We start from the raw sequence: 20,412 nt of genomic DNA on the forward strand, positions 1-20,412 counted from the left end.
CTAAGTAAGCAAAAAAATGATTAATAAATGCAGCAAACAAAATTTGCCTATTGGATTTGAACCTAGGTCTCATGTTAGAGCCAAGCATCCTAACCAACCAGACTACAACTGAGATATAGCATGTTTCTCGAAATAATTTTTCTTGTTCTATTGCTTATAAAAATGTAGCAAAAAAAGATTCAGCGCTGGGTCCGAACCTAGGCCTTTGAGCTAAGTCGCGCAGGTCCTAACTAGCTGAACCGCAATTGCGTTGTTGTATGTTCCTCGAAATAATTGTACTCGTTTTATTTTAAACGCTAAGATCTATAGGGTAACAGCTCGGCGCCAAGATCTACGGCGCCGAGGCCTTGTCTACGTCGACGCCAGGTCACCGCCACATCCGACGCCTCGCCGAGACCTCAGCGCCAAAAGGCATGGCGCCGAGGTCAGGGTCCATAAACGAAAATTAAACCTCAAGGGTCTATTTGGAATATTTTTTTAAAAAAGGGTGAAAAATAAAAAAAATTCGGAGTACATACTGCGACGGACGGCAGGCAGGCAGTACTCCGTACTATGTTGTATTGTTGTCCTCATGCAGGGGGGTCGAACGAACTCTCCAAACAGTGGAATGGAACACTGAACCTGCAGGCAGCCGCCCGACGCCGAAACTGTCGGCCGGCTCGCGGCACGCGAGGTCGGTGAGGTTGAGCAAGCCAAAAGGCGACCAACGACCACGCCGCCGAAAGACCGCAACGCAAACGCAACCATCACGCCGACGACCGACCACTCCTGCCACCACCGTTCCTGAAATGCATGCAGTTCATTCGTATTCATACCCCTGCTGAGCGCTGCACGTCACGTCTGCACCGCCGCCCACATACAGCGCACCCGCACCGGCACCCGGCCGAAAAGGCCGGCCGGGGTCCAGGATCTCTCGGGCAACCCCTCGTGATCCCCAAGCCGATCTCCCTGTCCTCTCACACAACCCGCCGTACGGCCACGACGACCCACTGGCGTCTGACGGTTCATGGAATACGAGGTTCCGCGGGTACAGCTCCGGTCAAAGCACATGCCCTGCCACGGCTCCGCGTCGTTCAACGAACCTGCTGCGGCTGCGTCTGCGCCCGCTTAGCAACCAAGCAGCCCGCCCGACTTGTATATTACCTGAGCTCATGTTCTTTGGCAGCCTTCCCTTCTTATTCTTGGACTAGCTAATCTATTGGCTTCCCTTCTGCTGCTGATCGGAGAGATCAACTGGCCGTCTGAAATTCTGAATGAGCTTTGTGGCCGGCAGCTCTGAGGCTCATCAACTCTGGTTCTTGATCCCGTCGCAACAAGCACCAGCCGCGGTACAGCCTCATCATCCGTTCGCCATGGACCACCGGAGGCCGGCGAGGAGGAGAAGCGATCCTCACCGCCGGGGCGGAATGCACGGTGCCGTCGAGCATCAAAAGCAGCACCGCGGCCGGCCGCAGGGAACGGTGACGAGCCGCGGCCAGCAGGCGGTGCCGGTGCCGCCCACGCCGCCGGGCTACTTCACGGCGGAGCTGGTGCTGGCGTTCCTGTTCGTGGCCGTGTCGCTGGCGTTCCTCCCGCTCGTGCTGCCGCCGCTGTCGCCGCCGCCGTTCCTGCTGCTGCTGGTGCCCGTGGGCCTGCTGGCCGTGCTCCTCGCGCTCGCGTTCGTGCCGCTCGACGCGCACAGCCACCTCGCCGTCGGCTCCTCCCGCTGAGCGCGGATCCCATCCGTACGTGGAGGAGGTGGAGAGGGTTATTAGGCCGCCGTACATAGAATCAGATTAGTTTAGCGAGGATTATTTTTTTGGTTGATTGAGCTATATTATATTTGCTGTAAACTGGTCAGATCGGGTGGATTGAAACTATCATGGAACTTGATTATTTGATCCCATGCCAAATGCAGGAATGAGCACCATGCATGTTGTTTCCTACTCTAACATATTCCAAAACCGAGACAGGATGGCGTGTGCACCAGCATTCGTGGCTGCTGACGGATGACGTGTACCACACCAACCGAACAGCGAAGCTTCCCGGGTGGTGTGGCGTGCCGGGGGCAGCGGGGGTTGCGTTGCGTCGGAGGCAGTATGGTCCAACCTACGTCCTGATTATTGTCGACTGATCGCCGATTCGGCATGAAAGCGTCCCGGCACGCGCTGACCACAGCTAGTAGATTGAAATGAAACTGGATGGCCAAAATGATGCCCAAATCTCTCGTTTGGGCACTTGTAAAATTCGGAGCGGAGCATGTTCTTGCTCCGATGCTAATTCTATAAATCTATAAAAAAATGATTATCTTTGTATAAAAAGAGAAAAGCTTATGGCATTTTTGTTGTCTTTGCTCCATACTCTGTAGAAAAAAAATACAATTCTAAATTTTGGATAAATTAAACTTTTTTTAAGTTTGACTATATTTATAGAAAATAATACCAATATTTATATCGTAAAATAGGTTTTGCTATAAAAATATATTTCATAATTAATCTAGTGATACTTACTTGTTTAAAAATAATACCAATATTTACATAAATTTAGTTAAACTTAAATTTTCTTTTGACTCTTTGGTAACTAAGAATATTGCATTTTGATTGGAAGCGAGGGAGTAATAAGATGCTCAAAAGGTGTCAGCGTGTATCATGCAAAAGCGTCCATCCATAGCACATTGAAATGAAACTTTGTACATAAATTTGGACAGAGGAGAGATCCGGATTCAGATTAGGACCGGCAGTGCATCCATAGCACATTGAAATGAAATGAAACTTTGTACATAAATCTGGAGAGAGGAGAGATCCGGATTCAGATTTTCTTTTCTTTTTTTTGAAGAATTGATCCGGATTCAGATTAGGACCGGCAGTCCACGTGATAGCTGAATGAATGTCGCTGCTACATGATGTACAAGAAGAAAGACAGGTGGACATGCTCGCGACGCCTTGGTCCCGATCGAGCAACACGGGCCTGCAAGTATGCCGGGCCTGGAGGGTCGACACACATGGAGCTAGCTCATGTTTTTCCGAGAACCAACCGCAACCGGCTGATTTGCTGAGCCAGCGATGGGATGACAGATCGCACAAAAAACAATTGCAAAAGAAGGGGAAAAAAACGCCCAGGGAAGAGAGGCCGAGGCTGGACCAGATGATGCCTGGATGCATGGCGTCCAGACAAAACTTCCTGGCCGGGCCCTGCTGCATTCCTGACGTCGCCCTGACCCAACACTGCTGGATGCTGGTCCTTCCTAGTAGCATCGGAATCGCGTTCACGGGCCGGCCCCGATCCAATTCACCGGCCTCGGCGCTTGCTTACACTCAGGGCCCTCCATGGGCCTGCCAGCTTGTCTTCTGACTGAATATATATGCAGCTCTTTAACTGCAGGCTGGCGGGCCCAGGACCTTTCAATTACTACTACTACGACGAGTACTACAAGTCTCTGCAATTTGCTCTAAGGAAAGTACTGTTCGCCAGTACTACGAGGCAGCTTTGGCATTCAATTTGAACTGATAGACAAGGAGAAAAGTACCAATTACTGCTGTGCAACCTGTTGGTGCCGAAATGGCGCCGGCCCGGGTGGGTTCGCCTTGTGACGTTCACGGGTCTGCTGGAGGAGAAACCGTTCAAAAAGGCAAGTACTCCCTCCCTCCCTCCGCTTTCCCGAGCTCCAAAAAGCTAAAACAGCGGCCTTTGTTTAACACTAAGCTCATTGCTAAGCTCCAGAGCGATGTGTTCTATATTCCTAGTTTGTTTAACACTAATGACCCGGCTGGTATTAAAGCCGGCTGAAGCTGATTTATTATGAGAAAAAAATAATATAGATTCTAGCTGATAAGTCGGTCAATAAGTTCAAACGAACGTGCCAGCAAAGGGTACAAACGTTCGATTCTCAAATGGTAAGCTAGAAAACACGCTCAAACCAATCATGCTAAATGGTACTGTAATCATGTTTATATATATCTGGCTTGGAGCCTTGTACATGCACGGCGAAGCATAGTACGCGCTCTGTCTGTAATAATATTAAGGGACTATTGCGTTTTTACTCCTACTTTGACATCTAGTTGTGATTTTAACTCTGCTTTTATCATCATTGTGATTTTACTCTTGTTTTTTGAAAACGAACCTTAAGTTTACCCCTATTCTATGAACAACAGGTAATGGTATCAAATGGACTCAGTAAGGACAAGTTTGTCCATACGAAATTGTCTATACTTATCTATTTTACCTTTGTTTTTTTTAAATTTGGTAGCACCATTGCACAACTTGTTACATATGATTCCACACAGCATGCAAATATAGATATATAATATCACATCAAATAAAAGTGTAGCAAAAGTATCCATACAGCACCAAGCCTCATCCAACATATGAGTCCAACAAAAACGGTAGCTAATAGTGAGATATTACATGTTCAGTGTCATACATCACAATCATGCATCTATTCCTAACAATGCAGCCAACCTCCCTCCTCTTCCTCTTCCTTCTGTTCCAGCCCCTTCTGTTCCTTCTGTTCCAGGCCACATGTAGTGCCCAGCTATAAAATTAACTAGCTGCAGTAGATCAAAGCTATGCATGTCAACAACTTGAGTAGGCAAGGTTCTACCCTATCGCCATGATTTTGGTCTCCCATCAGGCAAATTGAAAAATGATAGAACTCTAGCACCAAGGCTCATATCATGTAATTTGGCCTACAAATCACATCACCGAATACACAGTTAGCTAAATCGCTCTACAGACAGAAACTCATTCTACCTACAGATGGATACACGGCATGTTTTGGGATGTAAGATGTAGTCCAGGACAACAACACAGAGGTAATGACAACAACATAAAGGTCACCTGAGTTGATAACAGGCTGTGGTGCTGCATTTGTTACTGATGCAGAGGCGACACTTGACGGGTTACCTAAGAAAAAATCAGGCACTTAGAGGTCAGGACCTAGAAATCGAGCATCAGACCTATAAATCTAGCATCAGACCTACGATAATACACCATAAGGATTTAACAATTTAGCATCAGACCAAGGAAAATGAACCCAATGTAAATCTAGGATTTTTGTATAGGGTATTCCGGCTCAAAATTTTCACATCCCAATCGGTAAAAACCAATTAACAATTTGGTAATGTACCACAAAATTTGTCCTACAATTCGGTAGATAACCATTTATTTGCAGCATGCTTCTGGAACATAAAAGCAATGCATCTATCCCTCTTCATAGTTCACAAATATCCTACAACCAAATTGCAATATCGCATAATAAGTATTAAGTAATCGGCCAATACATTCTAATTCTTACTGCATATATCTACAAGCTACATCAATTGAACTAAATGAAGAAAAAATCTAGCAACAACTAGCTAACAAATTAGATCACATACAGAGAAAAGTTAGGGTTAGGGATTTGAGGAAAACATGGAACAAGCTGCAGAGGGCAGAGCTGCTCACCACTTCACCAGCAGGCAGCAGGGGCGGATCCAGGTTGAGGCAGCCCGCCGGGCGGGACGCGTGGGCGGGGCGCCGGGCGGCCGGGCTAGGAGCGGCGGCGCCGCCCGCGAGGTCTTGCCGTATGACCATCTAGGGTCAGGGGTTGTGGCGCGCCAGGGCAAGGCCGCAATGGCACTGCCTCTGAGCCACCAGGGCCACGCCCGTGCCCTCGTCGCGTGGCGCAAGGAGCCACCCAGCCACACCCCCACGCTCACGCCGCCCATGCCCTGGCCGCCCGACGAACGGGGCCTGGCCGCTCGGGGCCACGCTCGTGCCCTAGTCGCGCGGCGCAAGGAGCCGCCTAGCCGCACCCCACGCCCACGCCGCTGCTAGGGTTTCAGAGGATTGACGTGAGGAGGATGAGAGAGATAGAAAGGATACGGTAGAGGATGGGGGATTTGGGAGGGTATGAGTGGATAAGGGGTATTGTTGTCCTTTGGTCTTACTGTGAAGGGTTTTGTTGTTTTTTTATTTTTTTATTCTAGATACAACTAACAGAGTTAAAAGTAAGGGTAAACTGAGCCTTAGTAGTTATAAAGCAGGGGTAAAATCACAACGATGACAAAAACGAGGGTAAAATCATAATTGGACATCAAAGTAGGGGCAAGAACACAATATTCTCTAATATTAATATATACCTTCTCTGAATGCGATGGGGGAAGTATACTGCTACGCTATACTACTAAAACCATAGGAGTAGTATACTGCTACGGTAATCATGTTCATCCAATCGTACTTTTTTAAAAAGAAAGGACGGTAAAAGTTTTGTTGTAGTTTTTATTAGACGATAGAAAAAGAAAAAAAAGATATAATTATAGGTATGTCCAATCATACTTGGAGTTATATGATTTTTAGTACTTCGATTAACAGACCTGAAACTGAACTACCGAACTACAGGATGGGTGTCAAAAGCCTAGCTAGAGAACAAAACTCAGAAAAAGGACTCTACCATACCTTTAAAGATATGAAGGCACACCAAATCGGTGGCCTCTCAGGTGTTCACATACGTTATTTTTAGTTGGTGCGTTAGATCAAAATTCCACGACTCAGATGAAGCGCGTCACAACCAGCCTTCCTTCATGCATTCGGCAGTGGACACATGAAGCAAGTGGATGATTGTACGAGACACGTAAATGGACGGTGGTGCATAGCAGGGGACGCTGGATTCTCGGCATGCATGACCAGTGCCTAATTAGCATGGTGATCGACACGCATGTGAGTACGCGTGCGTGCATGCTGCTAGGCCTTGCTTCCTTTGCGTGTACCGTGGGTGAGTTTTCCCCCTCTGCCTCCTTCGTCCCTCTCTCTCTGCTCTCGACCTCCTCTCTCTTTGCCTCTCTCTCTCCACACGGGCGGTGCCTCTTTCTCTTCCTCTCCCTCTCCCTCTCCCTCTCTCCAGATCTACGGCCGCATCGGTCGGCCTCTGGTGCACCGACGTGGCCAGGCCCTGGCGGTGGGCGCAGCCGCCTCCCCTCCCTCCGCTGTGCGCATCGCTATGCCCCCGGAGCGGCGGTAGGCGTCCTCTTCTTCTCCTGCCCCGACGTTGGTGGCTCCAGAGCGGCGACAGGCGAGTCGGCCACGTCAGGCCCCTGCGTGGGCGGCGCACCGCCGTGGGTGGCCCCTGGAGTGACGGCTCCCAGCACGGTTGGCCCCTGCGCCACACCTGGGCAGGCGTGCGCCACCCACGTGGTAGGGCCATCGCCGGCAGTACGCCCGACCTGGATTCACGTCCGTGGGCCTACGTCCTGTGTTTTCCTTCCTTCTCCTTTCTTCATCCGGCTTGTGCCTTACCTGTGTCGTTGCCCGTGGTTTCGTAAATGGACATGCCTAGGATTTGCACAGTACTTGGGCTTCCTCAACTTATGGTTTCATCTCTCTTCCATGCTATACTCGCAACGGCAGCTACGCCGGTGCTGATGCTCCTTGGCTCTGAAGCCTAGGTGAGTTCCCACATCCTCCTCTTCTCTTGCTCCTCATTAGGCGTTGCAGCCCATCCCCTCTCCAGCAAACGTACAGAATTGGAATGCCAAATTGTGTTGGTTTTAGAAAGGGGACACAGAGGATAAGCAAGATTGCTTTGCTAGGGATTCTTGTTGATTTCGGGGGACAAGTCCATCTGCCTTCCTCACCTTTGGGTAAGAAACATGTGCTATGGTTTGTTGCTTTGTATGCTAGCTTTTTGCTGCCTGTAGTTTAAGTGTTCGATTAAATGCCTATTCAAGTTGTGATCCCGACAGCCTCCACAACTGATACTTATTTTTTTATTCTTGTATGTGCTATTGTCAGCTTCGATGTCACCTCCTCCTCTGCGCTTGCTGCCCACGCCGGTGCGCCCACTGTTGATCCTACTGTGCTACATTGGTACATTCTCTCCCTCATCCTCTATCCAAACATGGATTCATAAGGTGGTGCTGTGTTTTCTATGGTTCCGTGCGATTCACCTCTTCCCCGTAAAAACTTATGGAAAATAGAATGGTGGACACTTGATTTTTAGGAACATGAGGTGGACCTAGACTTGCGGGGTTTGAGTTAAGATGTCCTAAAATGATGATCATCTTTTAGTAATCCAACTGAACCTTACATGGTTAATTACTCCACTGGCAAAGGATGCTATTTCTCGATGCATGCCATTGTGCCTACCTACAATAGATCAAATGATGCCATTTCGTTCGTCCCTGAGGCTACTCTTATTCACTATATTCTCTCTGTTTTCTTATTGTGGTGGATTCATTGTAGTGGATTGTAGGTTCAGCTTATTGTTGTGTTCTCTTTCAGTACCATGTCTATACCTTTGAGAGTTTATTGTCTATTGTATCTCTAGGACTTCCTTCCTGTTAATGCAGTGAAGCACAGTTCCTGTGTATTCAAGGATTTAAGTCACTCCAGTCTTACTGAATTGTTTCCCCATGCTAATTTGGGACACAACTACATACAGTGTGATGCATGCATTTATTTTATAAATTTCATTCCCACACACTGCTTTATACTTTAGAACCCTTGCAGATTTGAGTACTTCCTGCCTATCCAAACTACTGTTTTTCCCCTGATAGTCAGTTCCAGTGATGGAAATATTTTTTGCTCCATAGCTTGTAATGAAGATGGATTCTCTATGCTACGAGAGAAAAGATAATCCGTATGTTTCGCTGTCTGCTGGTAACTTGGATTCTTGCAAAGGATGATAGTTTTCTACTTCTGCCTATGGATAGGGCTGTTATGTCTACAGGCTCTATTTTTTTGTGTTTCCTTCACACCAGAGATCCCTGTATATTTGGTTTGCTGCTTTCTGCTAGCCAGAGAATTCTAGATTAGGTCTACAGATTTTATCTCTACTGCATATGCTAGATGAGGCTAACAATGCGTGCTTCTTTGTAGTCCTAATCTGGCTGCGAAGCATTACATGCAACAAAACATATATGTTTGGCCCACCATAGATCCGTGGTGAGGATCGTTGCCATAGGCTCATGTGGTTTGCTGGTTTGCAGTGATTGTATATTTCCTTACAGAATTAAGTCTGTGAATATACATCTTAAGGGTTGGTGCTACATGTGCTGATGTCTGCTGATTTTTTTGTGTCTGTATATTTTCTCTCAAAATTTAAATTGGATATATATGTGATGCACTTCACCTTAGTGTGTGGATCCTTATATTCCGGATTGGCTTACTTAATAGTTCTGGTTTGGTATCCATGGGACTGTTTTGGTGTGGGATTCATCTAATTCTTTGTTTTTTTGCATGGTCAGTGATTTTTATGGTACAAAGCCTGATTTGATTGAATTCGATTTTTTCTGTTGTGGTCTCCAGGTGGGACACTGATGCCAATGTGTTCATTGTTGCCATGCTATAATAATGGTACAGCTACGCATGCGTGTTGCATGCTTTCTAAATATTATTTTCAATTTTTATGCTGTTCTTACATGATCTGCCCCTCCTTACATGAAACTCTACAATATCTGTTAATTTTAGCAAATATTCTACATGTAACAACAACAAAGCCTATGGAATATACCCAAAGACTTGGTCTTAGATATGAGTGCTTGGAAAACAGCTATTCACGTGCTTGACCCTTGATTGCTTCTGCTGGGTTCCAACTCTAGCCTACACCAACTTATTTGGGACTTAAAGGCTTTGTTGTTGTTGTTGTATTCTACATGTAACATGTGCATATTTCACACTATGCCATGGATTAATAATCAAACTCTCTACTTTTGTGCCATTCCTGTGGGTCGTTACCTTGTGCTACATAAACACAGGCTGTGTCATACCTACATTTAGAGATATGGCCTAAATCAGGATGATTACTACCAGATGGAAAGAATTTAGGCACCTGGTAAGAGGGCCCTGTAGCTTATATAATATAAACACACTGATTGATGCTGCTGCTGTTAGTGCTCTCGACGAACATGATAATGCACTGGGAACCAAAAAATTTAACAACCTGGCTTCACTGTGACTGCTTAGTCTTTTTATTGGTTCACCAATATAGTATATGAATTCATGGCCATCCCCAGCACAACCTCAAATACTGATCAGACTAGGGATTATCCAACAACACAACTTTGCACTAGATGGTTTTGGTCCCTAGATGGTTTTCTTGGGGGGTTGTTACTGTATCCTCTGGTCTTAAGAATCAACATTTAATATGGTTTTGGTCCTCTAGGAGCACGGCCTCCAAGTCCGGCAAGAAGCATGGGCCCACGTTGCTCCACGTGTACAACCTCAGCAACACCACACCGGTGGCCGTCACCCGCATGGTCGCCATCCTCGAGAAGTTCCTCGGCAAGAAGGCGCACAAGCATGTCATCACGATGCCGACCAATGGCGACGTGTCGTTCATGCACGCCAATGTCAGCCACGCCGCGCGCGACTTTGGCTACCGCCCCACCACCTCGCTCGAGGTTGGCCTCCGCCATTTCGTTGACTGGTTCGTGCAGTACTACAAGGTCGATGTCAGGGGCGGCGGCAATGTCCTCGCCGGCAAGACTGCCAAGAGGAAATCCATGCCCATGTCCGCAGCATCGTGAGGATCCACGCCACCGCCGCGGCGTGTTCCTCGGCTCAGCCATCCACCACCAAGTGTGCATTCGATTGTCCTTGGAGGCTAGCTAGCTAGCAGTGTCCTGTAGCTTTGCAAGGTGCTTATTGTTTAAGCCTTGCTGCTTTTGCTTCTTCATGATGCTACAATAGTAGTGCCTAGTGCCATGGAAAAGGATCCATAGATAAACTAATCTTAACTGCTTAAGGAAAAAAATGGAATGTCTACCCACCGCTCGGGTGATCAGGTGCGCGTGACACCCGAGTGCTGGTGGCACATAAAACACCGATTGGCAGGGGAATAAAAAATCAAGTGTTTTTAATCCATCCAACACTCGATTCTCATCATCATTGCATCTAGATTAAATGGATTAAAATAATTATCCAAATAATATAAAAATACTAAACAAACAAAGAAAATAGCTAGATTATTTGTATGGAAGCTAAATTGGAAAATTTTAAAGGGAAACCAATTAAAACATACAAAAAAATAAAAAAGGCCAAAAAATGATTAGATAACTATCCAAGTAATTCTTACCATTCACATTTATGAATAATTAATTTAAACCAATTGAATACAAAATTTACACCCCAAACAGAAATAGTAAAGTATGATCCAACTAGTTGTAATCCGCTACGAATAGTTATGCATGCATAGGTTCATGCAACGGGCAAGGTGATTGATGGCAACGGGTGACCCTGGTCTGGTCTACCACACCACAGCACGCCATGCATGCACCTGCAACTGGTCGGTGCAGAGGCGGACCAGACCATGCACCTTGGGGCAACGCGCATGGGACTCCGAAGCACGCGTCGTGCACATGCGCAGGCGGCTGTCCGTGTTGGATCGGTTCTAGATCGTACCCATAGAAAATCGAGTGCTCACCGCTCGAGAAACACTCGAGTATGGTATAGTTTTACCGAAAAAAGGGTACAAAAAGACGTGGGTATTAGGGTGTGGTATAGATGGACAACAGAGCAAAGCAAAGGGAGCCATGTCTGAACAGAGGTCACTGGCATCCTCATGGTTCAGATAATTCTGCTTAAATTATTACAATTTTTTTGGGTCAGATACTATAGTATCTCATTGTTGTTCACTGTGAGTCTATGAGCTATATACGGCTCGTGCCTAGAACTCAAAGATGCTGTGCTTGATGTAAATCTAAGAAGTTGCAGGCTACCAGAGTGGCATTGTTTAGGTTTTGACGGTGGACTCGATGCATGCAGCTTCTGCATCTTCCCCACACATATATATATTTAGAGATACGAAGGCATGCCATCTAGGCGGCCTCCCAGGGTCTCCATGTATGTTCCATTTAGTTGGTGCACAAGGAGCCGACGCGGCGCGCCATGGTGGCACAGCTGCTCTCATATCCGCTCGTTGCGCGGCACGACGTGGAGCGTAAAGGCGCGCATTGCGGGAGATCATCGTGGACACTCTGTAGACTATAATAGGTTAAGGAGAAGCAGTTGGTCTGTGTAACGTGATTATTGATATTAACTATGTCTCCTTGCTGATTTGACTGTACTTCACAGTTCTGAGTTCAATTCGAGATATGAAGGCATGCCAGATAGGCGACCTCCTAGCGTGTCCACGTACGTTCTATTTAGTTGGTGCGTTAGATAGAAATTCTATGACTCAGATGAAGCGCATCGCATCTGGCCTTCCTCCGTGCATTCGGCAGTGGATACATGAAGCAGGTGGACGTATTCAATGAAGTAGGGCTTCCCTGATGATTGTACGCGACACGCAAATAGACGGTGGTGCGTAGCAGGGGACGGTGGATTCTCGACATGCATGGCCGGTGCCTAATTAGCATGGTGGTCGGCACGCATGCGAGTACACGTGTGTGCATGCTGCTGGGGCCTTGCTTGCTTTGCATGCATGCATGAGCTATCTGTTTGTGTGTGCGAATGTACTGGTGACACTGCTGGCATTTATGTTGGTTTGTGCTGCATGAGCTATCATCTGCATGCAGGAAGTTACCACGGGTCTTTACTTCATTGTGTCTTATTCTTTTACATTTAAATATTTATGCATACATGGGTCCCTCCCTAAGCTATAAATGTAGGCTCCCCTTTACATACAGAAAATTTGCTATGGACGGTAAGAATTTACAGGACATGTAATGTCTTCTCCTTTTACATAGAGGAACTTACTGCCACCAAATTTTTATATGAAAGGAAGCAACCCCAGCTGAGACCATAGCAAGGACCTCTTTAACTGCCTACAGATTTACCATGAATATGTGCACCGTAGCAGCAACCCCAGGTGAGACCATAGCAAGGGCCTCTTTGCCTATAGAAAATTTACCGGTTAGCAGGGATTTACATCACACGTGGTTAAAAATTTACAGGTGGCTCAAAACAATGTGGTAAACTTTCCTGCATGCACGAGTGTTCCCTAGACTTTTTAAAAATTGTATGTGTTCTTGCCATTCAGATTTACCATGAACATGTGCACCGTAGCTACCTAATAGTGCCTCTTAAATATTTTGTTGGAGGTAAAATAGTACTTCTTTTACACCATGCATGCTAAGCTTCATGTGCCTTCGGTTAAAAAAATTCACACGTGCAACATAGGCGAGAGTAGGTGGGTCCATCTAGTGATTGGCCTCCTTGCTATCAGTGCATGAAGAATAGCTCCCTCTTCGAGGAACATGCATCGGCATTTGTACTCACACAGCAATATGATTGATGCCACCATAGTAGGAATTAGGATACCAAAGATGGTCATGGTGAGCTCATCTTCATCTAAGCACATCTTGAGACTGTCAGCTTCTTGCTTCTAACAATGTACTCTGGCTCCTGCTTGATGTTTTCTTCGATAGTCTCCAGCTTGCAGCACTTATCTTAGGCTTTTTTTCTAAAAATGTTGAAATAGGTTGGCATTTGAATAGGGGGCTTATGCAGGTGATTGGTGTTGAGCGTGGAGTGTATTGTTGTGAACGGGAAGCCGGGGGGGCTTTTCATAGGCGATTGATGGCGGGTTTAGAGGGTGGGTGCTTGGCATTATCATTGACACTGAGCAACATCAGGGTCGGAGGAAATCAGGTTTGTAGGGGACAGCAGCGGCAGCATCGGGCCAATGGAGGTGACATCATGAGCGTTGTCGTGGGGCGGTGGTGCGACGTGATGTGGGTGGCGATGCAGAAGAGACAGCGGCGTGATGCTGAGAGGACAGCACCAGTGTGCGGGAAAAGGAGCGCAGGTGAGTGGCCACTGGCGATGCACGTGGCTTTAATTTCCACGCGGTCTGCTATTCACTTTGCTGGTTGCATGGGTGTGGAGTAAATGTAGCTAACTCGGGTGCACCCAAGCAACCGAGAAGTGCAGGCGGCCTAGAAGGGAAACACTGGTGGGTCACGAGGTGGGGAGAGCGTAGGCCATGGTGCACTCCCTGCGTGAGCTTGAGTGCAGGGAGGAAAAAGGAGGGGAGAGGGGTTCGCTCGACGAGGAGGTGTACGAGCAGCCATGCCCAAAAAGAACGGGGGCGAGGTCGAGAGTCGAGAGCCGACAAGGTGCGGGAAAAGGAGAGAAAATGAATTGTGCGAGTGAACAAGGCGAGTGCGGCATAGCCAAACGAGAGCTAAAAGCAAGTGGGTCCCGGTATCAACAGCGTCTGCAGGTGTCGATGCGTGCGTAGCGCGGTCAAACCAGACATTAGGATTAGGACATGGCGTCAATTTAAGCATTTCAATCACTCTAGACTACTTGAATACTAACTTTTCCTTGTTGGTCTTCTCTTTCTTCAGAAACCGTATTAACTCGGTTACTTCAAAAAAGCACTACTTTATTAACCCGTTGTGGATTTTCTGTTAGAACACAAGGATATTTTTCAAAGGAGAATATTTTGTTATGAGAGCGATACGGTGTTGTAACTTGGCAAAGATGCCTGGTTAACCACCACTATACCAGCGCGTGTTGAGCAGCCTCGCCATGTGGTAGCTGTTCCACAGGGGCCCTCAGTTTTGTCGTGGCACCATAAGCATTTAACCAGGCAACTTTACCAACTTACACGCAATGAAAGTAGTGGGGTCACTGACCATGGAACCAGGGGTGGATTGCAGGGGAAGATTCAGACAACAAGGGTTCCTTTCATGGCAAGGGGCTAGGAAATCAAATCCCACAAGAGATTTAATTTTTAAGGAAATCCAAGTGTTCTGTTGGGACACCCATAATTAGTTGATACAATGTTCTATGTCATCCAATCATAGCTGGCCTGCTTGCATCTAAATGGTTGCTTTTCTTGTAACCCGCTTGATTTTTGCCTCGAGAACCCTAAGTAAGTCTAACGAGGTCTAAGGGTAAATCGACATGACAAACACAACGGATAAAGAAAAAAGCACGTCCCAAATGCCCTTATACGAGTACAACCTACAGGCACTCACTCTCCCAGTCTCGACACATCGTTTGCCTCCTACGACCCGATGATTCTTAACATCTACGAATGAAATACAATGGAAAGATTACAATACTAGACAACGGCGATGAAAAGCACTACTAACTACGGGTACATGTTCCCTAGGACAACTCATCTACTTCGTTGGACCAAACAGCTTCATTCCCAGGCTCGGTTGGTTCTTCTGCACTGGCTAAGGATCTGCCTCCTCTCATGGTGGTGGCTAAATGAGGGGAAGCAAGGACTCTACTTTTGATACCTCTGAGGGTGGAGGTGCTGGTGGTACTACAACACTGATCCTCCTTTTTGGTGGGTGGACATGGATTCCCTCCAAGACCAAGGGTTCCTGCCTTTCTGTGTCAAGCGTCTACGCTTGGCCCTTATGACCAGATAAGCATCCTCCAGGTGCTGGGTGTGCTGATCTTTAGCCTCCTTCAGGGCTTCTGCCATGGTAGTCTCATGACTTCCTGCGGCTGCCACATTGGCGTGCGCCTCAGCAAGTTGCGCTTCGAGCATCCTGGAGAAGATCTCCGCTTCCTCAGCTCAGTGGAGGCACTTCCTCAGCTCCGAGGCCTATCGGTTATATTGCTCATCTAGAGCAATCAAATACGTGGCTAGATGTACCATAGTTGGGCTGTCTTCTTGCACGTCCTACCCTAGCAAAGCCTCCATGCGAGCCCTCCATACCCATTGATTCTTTTCCAAAGGTGGAAAGAACTTCATGGTGGTACGAGCAATGGGCTCTTCATAGATCTAGCAAAGATGCCGCAAGGCTTTGCGGGCCACAACTTGGTAGGTGTCGACAAAGCGAAACCCAGTTGTGGTCACATTCTAGGCTTCAGTGATATCGAGGAACTCCTCACTCTTCCTAATGTAGACGGTGACCTCACTTCGCTCAGTGCCTTGTTTCTCATACTCACGACCCTCATACTCGAGGTGATCCTTGACTCCGAGTTTTTGCAAGGTGGTATACAGGATATTGGAAAACCCTCAGTATTCAGGCAATAGCTGCTAATCTAGGCTCCTGCCATCCTTGGTGGATGGTGGTTACAAGGAAGGATCGAGCGAGAAGCTTGCTCTGGAGAAAGGCTAGGTGAGCTGAGGCTCACCGAGTGGTGGTACCAAGTGGCTAGGCTAGACCTTTTGTCATGGTAGAGCGGTCATTGGTCCTGGCACAGTCCACCATTGAGTCTGGCGTGGAGACCAATAAAAGGAAAGTGGCAGGATTTTTGCACGCACGAGACGATCAGTGTCCGAGGCCATTCCCTAAGGTATTCAAAAATTCGCTCAGTAAATTTGAAAGCACTAGACATCTTCACCTACGCATGGTGTGTCAAAAGCATGTGGACACATTTAATGCCTCCCCTCCATGCTATCATCAGATAAAAACAAGTCGGACAGGTGGACACATTTAATGCCTCTCCTCCTTACCATTAGATAAAAACAATTCACCAACCATGCAGGAACATTTGTACTTACACATGCATCCATGCATCTAAGAAACGGCTTGCGTTGTGTGCACTTTGCTCCCAAGGTGGTCGGTGGTTAGGGTTGGTCGCCATCAATACAGCTACCATACTTGCATCTGGACCCATGCATGTAGAGGCGCCCGTTCCTTGTGGCTTTGTGCTTCGTATCGCCTGTGGTTCATGCCTGCCGTGACCTGCGTCTCCCCGTACTATTTTCTTGCCTCTTTGTTGGAACCTTGTCTTTTAGTCGTATTAGTCATTAATGGCCTCAGAGATCACTTGCCTCTAATGCGTGAAAAATTCGGTCGATTCATTTATAGTGATCTCGTGCTGAAACCTTGGTGGACCGGGCCAGGACCACTGACCGCTATGCCTTTATAAGCAGGGTCTGGCTTAACCATTGGTACCACCACTCGGTGCACTTTAGCTCGCCTAGCTTTTCCTTTTGAGCTAGCTTTTCGCTCAGTCCTTCCTTGCAACCACCGCCAGTGATGGTAGAAGGCTAGGTTAGTAGTTACTGCCTAAGCACTGAGGGTTTTCTCAAGATCCTGTATGCCATCCTGCAAAAGCTTGGAGTCAAAGATCATCCTGAGTATGAGGCCTATGAGTATGAAAAGCAAGGCATTGAGCGGTGTGAAGTTACCGTCTATATTGGGAAGAGTGAAGAGTACCCCGACATCACTGAAGCCTAGAAAGTGACCGCAACTGGGTTTCGCTTTGTCGACACCTGCCAGGTTGTGGCCCGCAAAGCCTTGCGGTACCTTTGCCAGATCTATGAAGAGCCCATTGCCCATACCCCCATGAGGTTCTTTCCACCTTTAGAAAAGAATCGACGAGCATGTAGGGCTCACATGGAGGCTTTGCAAGGGTAGGATGCGCAAGAAGATAGTCCTACCACGGTGCACTTGACCACGTACGTGCTTGCTCTGGATGAGCAGTATGACCGACAAGCCTCGGAGTTGAGGAAGTGCCTTCGGTGAGCCAAGGAACCTGAGATCTTCTCCAAGATGCTCTAGGTGCAGCTTGGCAAAGCGCATGTCAGTGTGGTAGCCGCTTAGAGTTGGGATACTGTCATGTCGGAAGCTCTGAAGGAGGCTAAAGATCGACATGCCCATCAGTTGGGAGAGGCCTACCTTGTCACTAAGGCCAAGCGGAGGACGTTGGCTGCTGAATGGTAGGACCCCTTGGTTGTGGAGGGGATTCCTGTCCACCCGCCAGAAAGAAGGAGAACCGGTGCTACAGTACCGCCAGCACCTCCACCCTCGAAAGTGTTAGAAGTAGAACCCTTGATTCCTCTCACTCAGCCATTGCGAAGAGAGGAGGCAGATCCATAGCCAGGGCTTTGGAAGAATCCACCGAGCCTAGGAATGAAGATGCATGGTCCAAAGTAGATTAGTTGCCTTTGGATGATGTACCCGTAGTTAGCAGTGTCTTTTGTCGCTGTCCACCGGTATTGTAATCTTTCTGTTGTATTTTCGTCCGTAGTTGTTGAGGTAGTCCGATCGTAGGAAAGGTGAATGATGTGTCAAGAATGGGAGAGTAATTGCCTATATGTTGTACCAACATAAGGACGTTTGGAATATACATTTTATTTATTTCGCTGTTGTCGGGTACCATAAAACGGGGTACCCCGAGCATATACCAAAGGAATCACTTAAACCCCATAAAAAACAAAGCCAAAGGGTAAGTCATTTGTTAAAACCCAACCTCGTCTGAGCCCACCGGCTCTCTGCCTCGCTCCTGGCCTCGCACGGGGGGCCTCGGCGGCCTGCCGAATCTCTGCCTCGCGCGAGACCTTGCACAGGGGGCCTCGACGGGGAACCAATTTTCTGTCTCGCCTGAGGCCCCCGCGCATAAAGCCTCAGACAAGATGTCCATCCTCCGCCTCGATCAAAGCCGGCTCAGCGATAATCCGTCGCTTCTGCCTCGACCGGGCTCCCCAACAGAGTGTCACGTCCCATTAATGCGTCAACCACTCCCGCAGTCTCAGCCGGACGATAGCTCGACACCACAGAGTGGCTGACGGGACAAGGAGTCGCATCAATGCCATACCGACTGGGCCAAGGTGGGGCTGGGGTTACCGGCCACTGTGTCTTAGTGTTGTGCCCACGATCAGTGCCTACACTACACTGTGCCATGTAACTCCTACCCCAGAGACAACGCGGCATGGGTAGTCTAGTCCGGATCACCATAGCCTCAGAATCCGCATACGAGACCGACTGATCCCTCCAAGCCTCGGCAATCTACTTTAGAGGCTCGGCAACCCCGGGATTCACGTCGGCCGAGTCTCCCATGATGGTTCGGCCTCGACACCAACTGAGCCTCGGCTTCTCGTGCAGTCAACACATAGTGACCCGCACACCGACCGTCATGCCCGCTTCGAGGTAACATTGGAGCTCCCATGACGCATAGGATCGGATGTGACCGACGCATCACCCCAGTACTTCGAGGACGAGACCACTCCATCGCCCATGCCGCCATAGTAATAGGCTACAGAGCTCGGACATGCCGCCTCCGTTCACATGATGCCATGTAGCTAGCGCATGTATCACCCTTGTCCCCCCTTCAAACTATAAAAGGGAGGGACCAGGGCCGTTTCAAGGGGGCGGGCAATGAGACCTAGGCTCACGCGACGAACTCACGCATAGAGCACGGAGAAACATCCAAGCTCCCCCATGGCTTGAGATCAACATCTCAAGCAATCCATACCACTCCACGAAGAGACTTGGGATTAGCTCCCTCTCTCGCCCCGCTTGTAACCCCCTACTACGAGCATTTCGGTGCAAGGAATACAAGATCGACCTCTCGAACTGGACGTAGGGTACCCATTACCCAAACCAGTATAATCATTGTGTCTCTTTGCATCACCATCCGGGGCTGGGAACACGCAGTACAAATTTACTAGTTGGTTGAGGACCCGCTGGTCCAAAACACCGACAGTTGGCACACCGGTAGGGGCCTCTGCGTGTCAGTTTTGTCATCCCAACAAGCCCCGGATGGCAGACCCCGTATGACCACTGTGTCTCGGCATGGTGATCTGGTTTGAGAGCCTAGAGTTCATGTCTCTGGGGCATTAGTACGACATGGTGCTCCTCACACCCCGAGCCCCACCAGTCAACGACGACATCACGCATCGGCAGCCTAGGCGCAGGCGGTGCCCGGGCGGCCACTCTTGTCGCACTCGCCGAGCGCGACACAGGTAGGACCACCATGACATCGCACAAGCTTAGGTCGGCACGCCGCACCCCACCGGTATCCCGCGCCTAGCTATTGTCATAGGGTCCCTGGTCGGGGACCTGTCTAGCCTGAGCTTGGACAAGGGAGAAACACCGGTGGCGTACGGCGACGCCCTGTCATCAAGCTCCGCTCCACCACATCCTGAGGAGCCAACTCCGGTGGAGCAGGGCCCGGCAATGGCACCATCCCCATACCCTTTCGGGTTGAGAAATGCCGCCACCTCCTACGCTTACGCCTACGCTTCCGCTCATGCGGATCCCTTAGGACGCCGCTAGCGTTTCGCCCTTGACTTCGACACCACCGCGTCGACCCACACCCATGCTGCCTCCTCAGAGGAGGACGAGGCATGGGCCGGAGCAGATTTCTCCGACCTCCACGACCATGAAACCATGCGCCGCTTCTTGGCCATGAGCGACTACTGCTTTGGCTACTCTGACTTCGACGATGAGGGTGCTTACGACCCCACTCGCGAGTGCTTCCACATCAGGCTCGGGATGCCGAGGACAGGCAAGGAGGACAAGGGGGCAGGTAGCCATTCCCTGCTTTGCTCGGGTGCAGGCGCCGCCACACCTCTGCGTGTTGTCCTCCCGGTAGCGCGGAACGAGAACCTCGCCCCCGCACGACCTCAACGCCCGGACCTAGAACAGCTCCGTGAGCTCTAGGCCTAGGTCAAACAAGACCGACTCCTCCTGCAGTAGCTTTGAGACACTCTCGAGTAGGAGCAGTGAGGACGTGGCGAGGGCGGAGGAGCCCGACAGAGGGCCCGCGACGTGCACCACCGCATCAACGATGACAAAGGGAGTGTGCAACCCC

At 48.8% G+C, this 20,412-nt stretch overlaps 2 protein-coding genes across 2 annotated transcripts; both read left to right on the plus strand.

Annotated features, from left to right (window-relative positions):
• Positions 1-852: 852 nt before the first annotated feature.
• Positions 853-2,181, plus strand: LOC136459603 (uncharacterized). Its single transcript, XM_066459441.1, has one exon. It carries the CDS (start codon positions 1,254-1,256, stop codon positions 1,707-1,709), a length of 456 nt encoding a protein of 151 aa, XP_066315538.1. The 5' UTR covers positions 853-1,253; the 3' UTR covers positions 1,710-2,181.
• Positions 2,182-5,388: 3,207 nt separating this feature from the next.
• On the plus strand, positions 5,389-10,481 carry LOC136461224 (UDP-glucuronate 4-epimerase 6-like). Its single transcript, XM_066460608.1, has 2 exons — positions 5,389-5,540; positions 10,118-10,481. Exons 1-2 carry the CDS (start codon positions 5,389-5,391, stop codon positions 10,479-10,481), a joined length of 516 nt encoding a protein of 171 aa, XP_066316705.1.
• Positions 10,482-20,412: the final 9,931 nt, after the last annotated feature.

Source organism: Miscanthus floridulus, chromosome 6 (assembly GCF_019320115.1).
Source record: "Miscanthus floridulus cultivar M001 chromosome 6, ASM1932011v1, whole genome shotgun sequence".
In the NCBI taxonomy this organism is placed as follows: Eukaryota; Viridiplantae; Streptophyta; class Magnoliopsida; order Poales; family Poaceae; genus Miscanthus; species Miscanthus floridulus.